This window comes from Pelophylax lessonae (genome assembly GCF_965119305.1).
Source record: "Pelophylax lessonae genome assembly, chromosome: 2".
NCBI classification, from domain to species: domain Eukaryota; kingdom Metazoa; phylum Chordata; class Amphibia; order Anura; family Ranidae; genus Pelophylax; species Pelophylax lessonae.
This window is the reverse complement of record NC_138769.1, coordinates 633,462,419-633,478,164: the sequence shown is the minus strand read 5'-3', so window position 1 is coordinate 633,478,164 and position 15,746 is coordinate 633,462,419. Positions and strand designations below refer to the sequence as shown.

The 15,746-nt window shown below is 41.5% G+C and overlaps 1 protein-coding gene across 1 annotated transcript in view; it reads left to right on the top strand.

Annotated features, from left to right (window-relative positions):
- The window catches only part of UBL3 (ubiquitin like 3), a gene marked incomplete at its 5' end in the record, with an annotated part of 294,159 nt that overhangs the window by 179,412 nt on the left and 99,001 nt on the right, over positions 1–15,746 (top strand). The window contains one exon of the mRNA XM_082247672.1: positions 7,942–8,050. Within this exon, the coding sequence (XP_082103798.1) occupies positions 7,942–8,050 (109 nt within the window). The remainder of the gene's footprint in view (positions 1–7,941; positions 8,051–15,746) is intronic.

The following is a 15,746-nucleotide window of genomic DNA, read 5'->3' as shown; positions in this document are numbered from 1 at the left end:
CTTTTCAGGTGGACCTGATCGGGCCACCCATTCTCCTCAATGGGGAAGCATATGTTAGCGGACCCACCTGGCATCCGATCTGACAAGATCTGCTGAAAACAGATTTATGGCGATGCATTCGTCATCCATCCAGCGAGTCAGATTTGATAAAAAAAGGACAGGATGTCCATTTTCATCCGATCTCCCCATAGAGGAGAGCGAGACCCTGACTGATCGTCTCTGCACAGGGGGTGGAGATGGACCTGTCATCCGCCTTCTCAGTGGGGATCGGCAGAGCGATCTCCGCTGAGCAAGTTGAGTCCGTCAACCCTGAACCGCCCCGTGTGAAAGGGGCCTAATTGACTAAAATGGGGATTTCGCATGTCACGTGACTTGGGGTCTCACAAGTCGCGGCAATGTGAACTGAGCCATGAGTCTGAGCGTGCGGGACCTTGCGTTCAGTGAGTGGCAACATAAAACATCTTCCCTGGTACCAGCACCACCTTATGTCTGCAGTCTTGCCCTGTTGTGAGCAGGAAAGGCAGGCAGTGACATTAGGATGTAGCCCAGAACAGAAGCACTTATAGGAAGCTTGTTTCATCTGAATTTTAGTAAAACTCCAATTAAAGTGTATTAAATTGATTTTCTGACTTTTTTCATGTTTTTTGAATAGTGTTATTACCATGTTCTCTGGTTTTAATGGTTACCTAAACTATTGAGCATTAAACTGGACAGGTTGAGAAAAGTGGTGGAATAGAATAACAAAGCTTTAAAGAAAAAAAAAAATAATAATAGACTAGTATTAGAATACAAAAATCATATCTAATAAAGGAGGAATACAACAGATTGCTCCAGAAATATAAATGTATTCAATAATTATTATTCTGTGATTTTACATATCTTAGCAAGTGGCTGACCTCATGCAAAGTCCCATGACCCATCCTTTTCTCCTTCTTAAAGTGTAACTCCACCTTTGTTGGGGGGGGGGGGACGTTCGCCATCTATATACATTGCAGGGATTTTAACAAACTTTCCTGCAGATTCTTACCTTTTGTTCTGAAGGAATAGCTGTTTGTGTGTGTGTCCATGTTCTCAGTGAATCTGTATGGGAGTGGTTTTATAATTATCAATCAGCTGCTGCACCTGCAGGACACTAATGAGAAAAGTGGCAAGGTCTGAATCCCTTTAGACATAATTTCCCTTTGGGAGTATGGCCCGGTTCACACCTATGCAGTTTGCAGCTAATGCGTTTTCCTGGTGCGTTTTGCGATTTATTTATTTTTTTATGTGTTTTCGATGCATATTTATTGCATTTTTGGAAGGTGTATGTTATGTAGGAGAAACCAGCAGAAATGCATCAAAAATTCAAGTGCCGCATGTGGTAAGCATTTCCACTGTATTTGTATTGGAGTCTGTTTCCCGCAGCAGGTTGCGTTTTTGGTTCAATAAAGTCCCTGACCCTTTCCTAAAAACGCACCTGTGGAAAATGCAGGGATGTGAACGTGACCTATTGGAAACCATGTTAAATGGACTGTAGTGCATATCTACATAACTGAAAAGGCACTGAAAGACGCATAGGGGTGAACAAGGCCTAACTCACCAAAAACATTGATTTTGTTGCAGGGGATATTTAAAGTGTGACTTGTATCTTAGTGCAGACTTGTGGGAAAATCAGGAAGCCAATCACACAAGAAGAAAATGTTTCTGGGGGGTGTTCTGTACATATTCTATCTACAAAACACCTCCAGGTAGCTGTATTGCGTTGCATTTTACAGAATATTACAGAGCTGCAGATTGAAAAGCAAGGGTAATTTATAATAACATTCAATTACAATATGGATTTTATACACTAAAATTTATTTTTTCATTTTATTCCCACCCACGGAAGTAGAGTTACCTTTTAAGTGTTAGGATTTGATTAGGTGTTGAGTGCTTTAGCTTCAGGCTCCATTCACGCCTGAGCGTATCATTTTTAGGCGTTTTTTTTGCGTGTTTTTCAGGCGGTTTTTGCAGGTGTTTGGAGGCAGCACTGACATCTAACAAAAACGCTTGTATTCTGCCAAAAAAGAAACTCATGTACATTTTTGAGCCTCAGGCGTCAAAACACTCCTATGTGAACAGGGGCCATTGGAATTAATGGGATTTTGCTTGTTGGGCGTTTTGAGACTTCAGAGATGAGCGTTTTACGAGCTGAGAAAAGCTCAGGTGTGAACAGGGCCTTAGGGGGACATTTTGCAACCTAAATACACTCTGGTGAGCTGTTGAATTTACTTCATAGTTTTAGGGGTGAGAACTAATTTATCACTTGCATTAAAGGAAGGAATTCATTGTAAAAGATAGTTACAGAACTAAAGTGAAAAAAGCCTGGAGCTGGTGCAGCATTTTTTGTGAGCTTAGATAATAGGACAGTGGGAAGGAGGTCTGAAATAATTTGGGGTACTGCCTAGCATGCTGCATTCCTGCATTTTACCATTCAAGTCCTCTGCATGTGGTCCTCCAAAAACATGCATACTTTGACTTTAATACTGCCATGCATTAACACAAAGAAATGCATGCATTTTCAAGTTCATCTAGTATAAATGAGCCCTAACTTTTGTTTCATTAGTAACAGCCTGCGCTGTTTAAGACAACTATATGTGTCTGTGTGTGACTTAATTTTAGAAGGAATGATCTGCACTGGTGTAAGACACAGTGTGCAGTATGATCTATAGAAGCCTGAACACTAAGGCCCCTTTCACACAGTCAGCCTCCGTAGGCGGATCTGTGCTGCTCAACAGGGGATCGATATACAGATCCCCGCTGAGCAGGCAGGTGACAGCTCCCTCTCTGCTCTGTGTGCAGAGAGGGAGAGTTAGAGGGGAATCGGATGAGAGCGGATCGCCTGTCTGCTCTCATCCGATCCCATCCAATCCCCTGGATGGATGGAAAATAGGGTTTACATCTGTCCAGATTTCACGGACCGGATCAGATGCGGATGTGTCAGAGGACATGTCTCCGCTGACATCCGCTGCCTTTAGGGATGCATGGGGAATCCAATCAGATCCGCCTAAAAAACTGACAGGTGGATCTGATCGGAGCGGTCGTGTGAAAGGACCCTTATCCCTTTTTCATCCTTTCTAATTTGTTTTTCATCCTTTCTAATTTGTTTTTCATCCTTTCTAATTTGTTTTTCATCCTTTCTAATTTGTTTTTCATCCTTTGTCATTCGTTTTTCATCCTTTGTCATTCGTTTTTCATCCTTTGTCATCCGTTTTTCATCCTTTGTCATCTGTTTTTCATCCTTTGTCATCCGTTTTTCATCCTTTCATTCTTTTTTCATCCTGTCATTCTTTTTTCATCCTTTGTCATCTGTTTTTCATCCTTTGTCATTCTTTTTTCATCCTTTGTCATCCGTTTTTCATCCTTTGTCATCCATTTTTCCTCCGATCCGTTTTTTTTTTTAACGGGTGAAAAATAGGGCTTTCTCCGTTCAAAAAACCGTATGTTGATGGAAGCAGATGAAAACTGATGTAAATGAATGATCATCCATTTACATCCGTTTTTCCTTAGGAATGGAATGCATTAATATCCGTTTTTTCATCCATCAACCGATGGATGAAAAAAAAAAAGAACGAACGGTCTGTATGTGTGAAAAGGGCCTAATGAAGTGAGGATGATTGATGAGCGGCTTTGTGAATTTAAGAAAGAATGTGTTTCCCCCCTTGGCTTCTCAGTGTAGTAGTAATCCAGGTCAGTGATCTTTGATCTGGAGCAGCTGACATCCTCTGTGACGCGCTGTTAGTGGTCGCTTAGCGTCTGGGCCTTTATGTTATTACTTCTGACATTTCAATCACAGTACAGCCTTCATCTCTAGTGAGAGCAGTTTATATTATTTTCACAAGTATATTTTCATAAATGTTCCAGTGTTTGAGGTCTTGCCATAGATTTGTTACAAGAGTCTGATCAAAGCTGCTTGGAGCTGTATGTTAGAAGTCAGGGGTTTACAATTTGTTTTAACATTCAGCAGCCAATTGATTCTACAGAAATTCGCAGTATTGAGCTGAAAATGGCATATACACTCTAAATGGGTCTTGGTCTTTGTGGTTGGGCCTGGGGCGTACCGGACATCTCATACAGTTCCCTGGGGTCTGTAGTCCTGTTTAACCACTTTACCACCGGAGGATTTTGCTGTCTTCCGTCCAGGCCACTTTTTGCGATTCGGCGCTGTGCGACTTCAACTGACAATTGCGCGGTCGTGCGACGCCGTACCCAAACGAAATTTACGTCCTTTTTTTCCCACAAACAGAGCTTTCTTTTGGTGGTATTTGATCACCTGTGCAATTTTTACTTTTTGCGCTATAAACAAAAAAAGAGCGTTTATTTTGAAAAAATAACAATATTTTTAACATTTTTTTTATATGAAATTCCCCCCAAAAAAGATGTAAAAACCAATTTTTTTAAAAATTTTTGGCCAATTTGTTTTATGCTACATATGTTTGGTAAAAAAAATCGCAATAAGCGTATTTTGATTGGTTTGCGCAAAAGTTATTGCGTTTACTAACAAAGGGAAAGATTTCTGTCATTTTTGGTGTTTTTTTTTTAACGCGTAATGGCGGCGATCTGCGATTTTTTTTTTGCGGGACTGCGACATTGCGGCGGACAGACCGGACCCTTGACTGACATTTTTGACACTTTTGGGGGTACCAGTGACATTACTGCAGTAATCAGTGCTATAAATATGCACTGTTACTGTAAAAATGACACTGGCAGGGAAGGGGTTAATTTTATTGGAGAGGGAGGGGTTAATGTATGCCTGGTGCTTACTGACGTGTAGGGGGGGAGGTGACTATGTGAGTCATGGACAGATCGGATGTCCAGCTATGCTGAACAGTCCGATCTGTCACTCCCTGTCACTATGGAGATCCGCCCGCTGTGTTTACACACAGCGGGCGGATCTCCAGACTCGATCCCCGACGATCGGGTAAGAGCAGCGACGATCGCCGCTGCTCCTCCCCTGGCCTGACTCCCGCTGTGAATGAAAACAGCGGGAGCGAGCCTCCGGCGACGCGCAAGCACCGCCCAGAAGGGGGAGTGTCCAGTCACGTTAATACTACGTGGCTGGACGATAACGAACCACTCTGCCGCAGTAGTATTACTGTGAGCGGTCGTAGAGTGGTTAAAGCAGAACTTTACTCTCTGTCAACATTGACTATTTAAAATCCTTATGCTGCTAGCATATATAGGAGGGTATATATATATATATATATATATATATATATATATATATATATATATATATATATATATATATATGAAGGTATATTTTAGTTACTTGATTTTATATTTTTTTAAAATTTCAGTTACTTCCTGGTTTCCATGCCTAGGCAAATGATGTCATACATCCCAGGAGGGGAAGAGGGGCACACCCTCCCTCCTGCCTGCATGCCTGAGCTAGGGGAGAGGGATTCCAGGAAGGAAAAGCCATATGAATCATCTGCCCCCACTCAATATGGTCACGGCCAGAAATGCTAGGGGGTGTTTTTCCCATCAAAATAAAGCATGGAGACATGGATGGATGGGTGAATTTGCTTTGAATATGAAAAATGGACTAGGGTATTTGGTTTGGTGCTCAGATGCAGTGCAGTTCCACCTTTTAATATTATTTTTTTTTTTTGCAATAATTTTTTAGGTCATGTTGGTACTGGCTCCAAAAAGGGGAATTTGGTACCGGTTTTCACTTGCCTACCCAATGCCCACATTCCACTATAAACAGTAGATGTTTCTAAGCGGTTAGCAACTGGTTAAGGCTTCATGTACACTGCAGCTCCTAAACTTGAGTTTAGGAACTTTTGACACTTTTTTTTTTTTGCCAAAGCTCCTAAACTTCACTCCATAAAAGCCTGTGTGTCCATGTACACATAGGCTTTTAGGATCGTTTAGCAGCTGCTGCAGTTAGGTGAGGTTCAACCACCCTCTCCTGAATGCGGAAGAATCGCATTCAGGATAGGGACGTTTTGACCGCTATGTGTACATGAAGCTTTAAACCACCGGTAACCGACTCTTTGGTCTCTCAGGGATGGCGAGTTTAAAAGTTTTGTTACCACTTGTTAGGCCTCATGCTGCTTCTAAACTCATGTTTAGGAGTTGCAGAATTTAGAGGCAGTCAAAACTCCTCCAATGGAATAAACTCCCAAACACCAAATGCTGCTAAACTCACCTAAACTGATTTGAAAAAAATGCGGCTTAGGCAAATTTTGAACGCTGATTTTTTTTTTTTTTTTTTTTTTTTTTTTTTTTTAATTTTTGGGATGCAGGACCAGATCCATCAGGTTTGTGTAAGTGTGCATCCAATTACCTTACCTGCAGGTGGCTGCTTCTGGTAAAAATGACGCCTGCAGTGTTTCCTTCCCAGTCGCTGGGTACTGCCCTGAAAAACTGTCTTCCGACTCTGTGAGGGTTATCCGTAGTGGCTGCTACCATGGCACTGTGCCATACATAGTGCTGATATTACTACACTCCCACAATGCATCACGCTCTGTGAATGGGCAGGGGAGATCTGTCATTCAAATTCTCCTTCTCCATTCACAAAAAGCAATGCATCGTGGGACAATACCAGTAGGAGTTTTGTGACTGGTGGAAAGAGCAGAAGGGAGCTGGCGGCACAACTGTTCTCAGCAGCAGCTACTGCTGTTAACCTTTTACAGCACCAGAAAAAGGCTCAGGGCAGTATCTGGCAGCTGTAAAGTAGACCCTGCAGGGAAGCAAAAACCTGCAAGTAATGGGATACAAACAACTGCACATAACTTTTATATTAGCTCCTGTATCCATACACAGTAGATAAGTTTCTTTAGGAAATTAATTCTCACATATATGATTCGTTTAAACTGTACCAATGCACCGGTTTCTCTAGAAAAAAATTGTCCTATTAAGGAATTTGAAAGTCCACCTATAAATCGCTAAACATAACCAACAGTGCTGATGTGTTAGTACTAGGGATCGACCGATTGTCAGCAAAGCCGATGATATATCAAGGGCCGATCTGCACTTTCCTCGATATATTGTTATCGGCCACCAAGGTGACCGATATTGCCGATATTTTGGGAAAGTGCTGTACTGGAGTGATGCCTGCAGCTAGAGTCATCACCCCGGTACCGGCGTCCATAGCCAACAGTCGACTGTCTTGTAATGACAACTGATGCGGCTGAGAAGCTGCTTGGCTGTCATTACAAGGTGCGGGAGAAGACGCCCCCCCCCCCCCCTTGCCACCTTCCGCGGCTCGCCCGGGTCTCCCGTCCCCCCGGGAGACCCGGGCAACCAGCCTGCACGGCACCGGATTCAAAAAATGACCGCATTCAAAACAGCCAAACTTGGCGTTTTGAATGCTTTTATGTGCAGAGGAGGGGACCCCCAGATCCTTCCACTACAGTACTTGTCAAAGAGAAAAAAAAAAGAAAAAAACATTTTCAAATGTACGAAAATATCGGCCGATACTGATATGCATTGGCAAAAATATCGGTATTGGCAACGAAAAACCGATACCGGTCGATCACTAGTTAATACCTCCATAATACCTCCTTTTTGTAAAAAAGAAAAAAAAAACATACTGATAAAACCTTGTGACCAAAGCTTTAGTTATAACTTATATAGCTTTAAAATAAATTATATAAAGTGTGTGTGTGTGTGTGTGTGTGTGTGTGTATATATATATATATATATATATATATATATATATATATATATATATATATATATATATATATATATATATATATAATATTTCTTTTTTTTTCAGTTTATTTTCAATTACTTGTGTTTAAACCTAGATCTTACTTTCGAAACATGTTTTGAAAGATGTTTCTGCTGTATTTTTTTTTTTTTAAGCAAATACCCAAATTGCTTGCAGCCTAATGTATTGAGTTGTAAGTTTCTGCTGTTCTTGTTTTTAATTAACATCAGTCCTAAATTTCTTAATTTCATTTACAGATTAATTTACGCCTTATCTTGGTAAGCGGCAAGACAAAAGAGTTTCTCTTTTCTCCAAATGATTCGGCGGCAGACATTGCAAAACATGTCTATGATAACTGGCCTATGGGTAAGTGAATAAATACTTTTCTGTCTGAGACTCTGCTGCTGTGTGCAGATGACTTACTTTTGCTAATGTATATTTTGGATAAAACTGTGATTATTTCTTAAGGGATTGAGTCACCTAACACATGCTTAAAGTGTCGCTAAACTGGATTAAAAGAGGAAACTCCATTCTTAACTCAAAGTACCTTCTGTTGATCTCAGTCTTCTCCCAATCCTTTTTTTTTTTTTTTTTTTTTTTTTTATTGCTGTGATATGAGGTCCTGTTAGAGGGTGGCTGTGTTCTTTCTCCATGGTCTCCCACTGTTGGTAGGAACATAACCACCCTGACTTGCTCGCTCCCAAGATGCACTTGGAACTATGGGAATTGTAGTGTGCATAGAGGAGTGCACATGGTCACAACTAAAGTGCACTGGTCATTCCACACAAACGGAGGGGGCGCGCTCCCAGCACAAAAGTACATATGCAAACATGCTACCCTCACGGGACAAAACCCAGTCCAGTGGGACCACATATTTGCGTACAGTCGGCGTGAAGGGGATAAAGAAACACAAGCATACGTGTGACCCTGGACACAGACAGTTCATCTGTATGCATGGGTGCATTAACCAAATACTGCTTACCCACATATAGCCATTGATTTCAATAGGCAGCTGTATCCGAGTACCTGTGGCACCCGGTGAGGAAATGTACCCAAATTTTACATTGTACAGCCCCAGGCGCCTGTGTGCATGAGGCCTTTTACATACATTTTAGTTCTACATTGCAACAATAACAATCATAATACTCTGCTAGCACACTGTCAGAGGAGTGTTTTGACATACCATTTTGTTCCTAATGATGCTGTGAGCAGCAAGTATATGCCTTACCTGCTAATGCCAGTACAGTGTTTTAAATGCTATTAAGAACTGCTGCCTAATTAATCTCTTGCAGATTTTACAGATCTCCATTAAAGGCAGAGAAAGCTGATGGTAAAATAATTTTTATTCAGCAATCCAGCTTTTAGAGATTTAGACTACTGGTTACAAACTAGTAAATTAAACCAACAGTACAGGCATTAGGGATCCAGTCCAGTCATTTTTAAACTGGACTTGAACTCCGAAAGTGAGGATTTGCTATAGAAGCATCTAAAATTGATAATTGGTTCTTAGCAGCCCCCCAAAATGTCTTCCTTTTATCTTGAACTCTTTCTGAAAATTAGAAGTGCATTTCTCATGCTTGACGCTCCTGTGTCTTGAGCCTCATTGCTGTATATATTCAGTGTGAGATCCAAGGCGCTGCTGCCTCAGATCTCCTGAGATTTGTAGTCTGATTTTGTAATGTAACTACTCTGGTCACTGTTCTTTTGGCTGAAGAAGCTCTACCTGCTCTGCTTCCATCCTCCTTGGCCAATCTGTGGACCTGTGCTCCATCTTTGACCAATCTGTGGACCTGTGCTCCCTCCTTGGTCATTCTGTGGACCTGTGCTCCCTCCTTGGTCATTCTGTGGACCTGTGCTCCCTCCTTGGCCAATCTGTGGACCTGTGCTCCCTCCTTGGCCAATCTGTGGACCTGTGCTCCCTCCTTGGCCAATCTGTGGACCTGTGCTCCCTCCTTGGCCAATCGGTGGACCTGTGCTCCCTCCTTGGCCAATCTGTGGACCTGTGCTCCCTCCTTGGCCAATCTGTGGACCTGTGCTCCCTCCTTGGCCAATCTATGGACCTGTGCTCCCTCCTTGGCCAATCTGTGGACAGCAGGACAAGAAATTATAAGCATAGTTGTCGGTGGGATATGAAGAAACAGAAAGTGATAATGACCTAATGGGTTCTTAGCATTTGCTATTTTATTAAATAAAATAATTATGTTGCAGTCTGTGAGAGCTTTCTCTTTAACTTCCTTTTCGCGATAGGGAAACCAACTTTTCCCCACTCTGTCTACAACTAAATATTAAAAAAAAAAAAATGATTTGACTGAAGGTGGACCATCTGATTCTTTTGGGACATTTACAGTATCTCACAAAAGTGAGTACACCCCTCACATTTTTCTTATATCTTTTCATGTGACATCACTGAAGAAATTACACTTTACTACAATTTAAAGTAGTGAGTGTACAGCTTGTATAACAGTGTAAATTTGCTGTCCCCTCAAAATAACTCAACACACAGCCATTAATGTCTAAACCGCTGACAACAAAAGTGAGCACACCCCTAAGTAAAAATGTCCAAATTGGGCCCAAAGTGTCAATATTTTGTGTGGCCACCATTATTTTCCAGCACTGCTTTAATAACCCTCTTGGGCATGGAGTTCCCCAGAGCTTCACAGGTTGCCACTGGAGTCCTCTTCCACTTCTCCATGATGACATTACGGAGCTGGTGGATGTTAGAGACTTTGCGCTCATCCACCTTCCATATGAGGATGCCCCACAGATGCTTAATAGGGTTTAGGTCTGGAGACATGCTTGGCCAGTCCATCACCTTTATCCTCAGCTTCTTTAGCAAGGCAGCGCTCTTTTTGAAGGTGTGTTTGGGGTCATTATCATGTTGGAACACTGCCTTGCAGCCCAGTCTCCAAAGGGAGGGGATCATTCTCTGCTTCAGTATGTCACAGTACATGGTGGAATTCATGGTTCCCTCAATGAACTGTAGCTTTCCAGTGCCAGCAGCACATATGCAGCCCCAGACCAGGACACTCCCACCACCATGCTTGACTGTAGGCAAGACACACTTGTCTTTGTACTCCTCACCTGGTTGCCGCCACACATGCTTGACACCATCTGAACTAAATACGTTTATCTTGGTCTCATCTGACTACAGGACATGGTTCCAGTAATCCATGTCCTTAGCATGTTTGTCTTCATTAAACTGTTTACAGGCTTTCTTGTGCATCATCTTTAGAAGAGGCTTCCTTCTGGGAAGACAGCCATGCAGACCAATTTGATGCAATGTGCGGCGTATGGTCTGAGCACTGACAGGCTGTACTGACACCGGGTAGGGAAAATGGCTAATTGGGACATTTTCACTTAGGGGTGTACTCACTTTTGTTACCAGCGGTTTAGACATTAATGGCTGTGTTGAGTTATTTTGAGGGGACAGCAAATTGCCAGAATGTAAAGTAGTGAGTGTAAAGCTTGTATAACCATGTCAAAGTGTAATTTCCTCAGTGTTGTCACATGAAAAGATAGAATAAAATATTTACAAAAATGTGAGGGGTGTACTCACTTTTGTGAGATACTGTATGTACTTCAGTGCCATTTCAGCCAAATAATATGAAGTATTCTAATGAAATATTTGTGTGACTGGTGTAGTGACTTGCAAAGCACAGCAAAATGTTTGACCTTTCATTTTCCAGTTAAAATGAATTTCTACATTGTGGTCAAAAATTTCTGACAAACCACCAGTTAACAAACCACGAGCCTGACACTGCTATCCTGCAAAGTAGTGCTGGCTTTGAAGAAATGTATTTTAGGCAGAAATCCAGCTAAACAAGTTAAAATTCAAATATATATACTGTTTTGTCTGCCAGAATATTTTCAGCCATTTAGTTCCTTGTTGTCACGTTACTGCTGCAGTGTATAGAGGGTCATAACACTGTTTACAACTCACTGTCTCTAGGCTGCTCATTGGAAAAACCGCAGTCACCGTCTCACTGTAGGGATTGTCTACTTCCTGTTGTCTAAAATACCGCCACCTTCAGGACACAAACCATACAGCATATTAGGATAGTAATTGTACATTGCTGTAGAAACTGTCTCAGCGCTGGCACTATCAATTCATGTGTAAAATATTAAAGGAAAAGGCTAAACTAAGGTTCAAAGCTTAGTGAATGGGCTGGCTACCCAAGCGCATCAAACTCTTCTCTCTAGCTGCAGCTCAGCACCATATTGGGGGAAGCATTGGTGCAGGACAGCCTTTTCTTTCTAAATGTAATAGGAATGCTCATATATGACTTATTCTGGCACCCATACAAAGAAAATCATGGCCCCTTGATGCTGAAACTAGAAAAATCTTTGCCATTCAACATGTACCAGGAGTAAGGGTTCTGCTGCATATGCACAGCGAAAAGAAAACCAATGTCTTGCAGTTTAAGTCACAAAAATAAAATATATATTTTATTGGAGGTTTGTGTTTGCTGCTTGTTCTCTCATATTTTAAATACATTTCATGGAATTATACTAGCAGTATTCAAAATGTTGTAAATCTTTTAAATACCACCATTTTAAGGAAACATTTACAATGACATCTGATGCTGCTGGAGCAAATTTTCACCCTCCTTTTTTTCTACTTAAGTTGCTTATTTGCTGGCCATTACACGTCATGGTATCTATACAGGCTATCCATCAGCAAGAACCATAGAAAATTAGCTATAAATCTCTAACCCATAGGATTTAAGGGTAAAACACATAACAATTTAGTTAAACTCAAGAACAAAATGTAATATATTACAGCTTATCAGTCCTTTGATGCGGTGACTGCATTTTGTTTTTCATAGATCAGGCTTGTTTTATTTTATCTTCACTTTAGTGCAGTAACACACTTCCTGTCCTTAGGAAGGCCAACATTGTCACTATGGGTCAGGAAATGTATTCCGACCCTCTCCAACTCCTTAACAAATAACGAATAACTACAAGGCAAAACTTTTTTCCTTTTTTTTTATTTTTTTGTTTTTCTTTTGTTTGTTTTTTTAAGATTGGAGTGGAGAAGAATTAGGACACTAAGGGTCCATGCACACTAGCGCGACTTGTCAGGTGACTTGGTCGCCTGACAAGTCGCGGTCGGCCGCTCGCCATTGAATATTACAAGACCCGTTCTAATAGGAGCGGCACAAGGCGCTCCGACTTAGGAAAAGGGTCCTGTACTACTTTTGGGCGACCTGGAGGTGACTTGCATTGACTTCAATTATATGAAGTCTGTGCAAGTCGCGCCGAGGTCGCGGTGCACACTGTGCACCACGACTTCACAGGTCGCCCCACAAAGTCGTGTCGCTCCAGTGTGAATGGGCGCTAATTGAGTTTTATTTCTGTCCGTTCCCATTGGGGAGATTCACTCTCTCTTTTTTTTTTGCCCTGGGGACTGTTATTACTGCGAGTCAAAGTGAATGAATGAAAGAAAAACCCACATTCTGAGTTGTCACCAGAACAGGAACATATGGGGAATCTTCCAGTTGGGATTCTAGTTCTTGTGGCCCTGGTGATGATGAAGGATTTCTTCATTTTTAATTGTGGCTATTGAACAGAATGTGAAGGGAAATCTCCACACTGGGACGCAGCTGGCGAAAAAAAAAAAAAAATCTTACCGTGGGTTTTAAATCTAAAATGGGGAAACAAGATTTGGCTTCAGTTGTAAAGTCACTACTGGGAAATCTGGTAATCCCCTCTCTTGCAGGCAGATATAATATGCAGTATCTGTGTTTAAAACAATTATTCTGCAACATACCCTATTTTACAGCGCTGCTGGGCACTCCGGTGACCTGCTGGCGCTCTCCTTCCTGATCGAAGCACTACAGCGGGAGGGGCTGAGATTCCCTATTGAAGCAGCCGGGGAGAGAGGAGGAGAGTGGCGGGAGGTTACGTGAGCACTCAGCTGAGCTGTAATAGGGTATTTTGTCGACTAATTAAAAAAAAAGATATATATATATATATATATATATATATATATATATATATATATATATATATGCTAAACAAAAAATTATCAGCGCAAACCAACCATAAGACAGTGCAAAAACCAGAGATAATATATCGGCAATTGCCTTATAATGTGCAAAAAATATGCAAAGAATATGTGTGCAAATATATAATGATATCCGGCAGCGAACACTAAATTGTGTAACACCTCACAATAACAGAAATACAACCTACTTAAAGAGTGCTGCGCCAGATAAATACTTAAAACACTGTGTTGAATGAAGTGAACTCAGGTGACTAATATAGTGTTAAATAAATAATCCGTGAAATTGGTCCATAAATGTCCAAAAAACTGGTGAAAAAAAAATCCAACAGAATGGTGAAAAAATCCCAAGGGAAGCGCCAAAACACCACTGTGCATAAATCCCACCACCGAGTGGATTGGTCTCTCACCTCAGCCACAGACCCACAATAGGTCAGTGATCACATATATCAGCTGTGTAAACCAGAGGAGTCCCTTCCTTATTCTCTAGGTCAGCCCAAGTATTTATCTGGCGCAGCACTCTTTAAGTAGGATATATATATATATATTGCACATTAAATATTTCTGTAAGCGATAGAATTGCAGGATTTCTCAGTAGTAATTTTACAGCCATAGCGGGGGGAGGGGGGTGGGGATGGATCACACACAGACTCCCGAGCTGACAGACAGGAAGAGAGGAGAGACTGCGGGATGACTGAGTCATGTAAACTGACCACGGTATTATGGATCAGCATCCATGATTACGTGGTCAGTTTACATAGGGGGACATATGAACAGGCAGGGTCAACCAGGTTTTTTAGAACATGGAGGGGGAATAATAACACAGCACAAGCACTATGCTGTTTATTCTGCTTTAAAGTATCGGGATCATTTTTTTTTTTTTTTTAGGGTTACAACCACTTTAACATAGTGGGGAGTTCACAGGGAGAACGCAGCCAAAACAAGGGGTTTCAGTGCAGCATTATGGGTGCACTACAGGAAGTTAGGATCCAACGGGATTGTTGACAGGATCAATTTTTTTTTTTTTTTTTTTGTATTTTGTTTGTGCTTTTTTTTTTGCACTGATTGGACGGATATAAATAAACCTTTGCAATGGTATGCTAAAAGGGAGCAGATAAGAAGTTAATTGTTAGGGTTAACATACACTTCCCAATTCTATATACACTCACTTGCCACTTTATTAGGTACACCTGTTCAATTGCTTGGTAACACAAATTGCTAATTAGCCAATCACATGGCAGCAACTCAATGCATTTAGGCATCTAGACATGGTGAAGGCGATTTACTGAAGTTCAAACTGAGCATCAGAATGGGGAAAAAAGGGGATTTAAGTGACTTTGAACGTAGCATTGTTGTTGGTGCCAGATGGGCTGGTCTGAGTATTTCAAAAACTGCTCATCTACTGGAATTTTCACACACAACCATCTCTAGGGTTTACAGAGAATGGTACGAAAAAAAGGAAATATCCAGTAAGCTGCAGTTGTGTGGATGAAAATGCATTGTTCATGTTAGAGGAGAATGGGCAGACTGGTTCCAGATGATAGAAAAGCAACCGTAACTCAAATAACCACTCGTTACAACCATAGTATGCAGAATACCATCTCTGAACGCATAAACCATTGAACCTTGAAGCAGATGGGCTACAGCAGCAGAAGATCACACCGGGTGCCATTCCTGCCATCTAAGAACAGGAAACTGAGGTTACATTTTGCACAGGTTCACCAATATTGGAGAATCAAAGATTGGAAAAACGTTGTCTGGTCTGATGAGTCTCGATTTCTGCTGCAATATTCAGATGGAAGGGTCAGAATTTGGCGTAAACCGCATCAAAGAATCCTGTGTATCAACGGTTCAGGTGGGTGGTGTAATGGTGTGGGGGATATTTTCTTGGCACACGTGGGACCCCTTAGTACCGATTGAGCACCGTCTAAGCACTACAGACTACCTGAGTATTGTTGCTGACCATGTCCATCCCTTTATGACTACAGTGGGCCCATCTTCTGATGGCTCCTTCCAGCAGGATAATGCACCATGTCACAAAGCTCAGATCATCTCAAA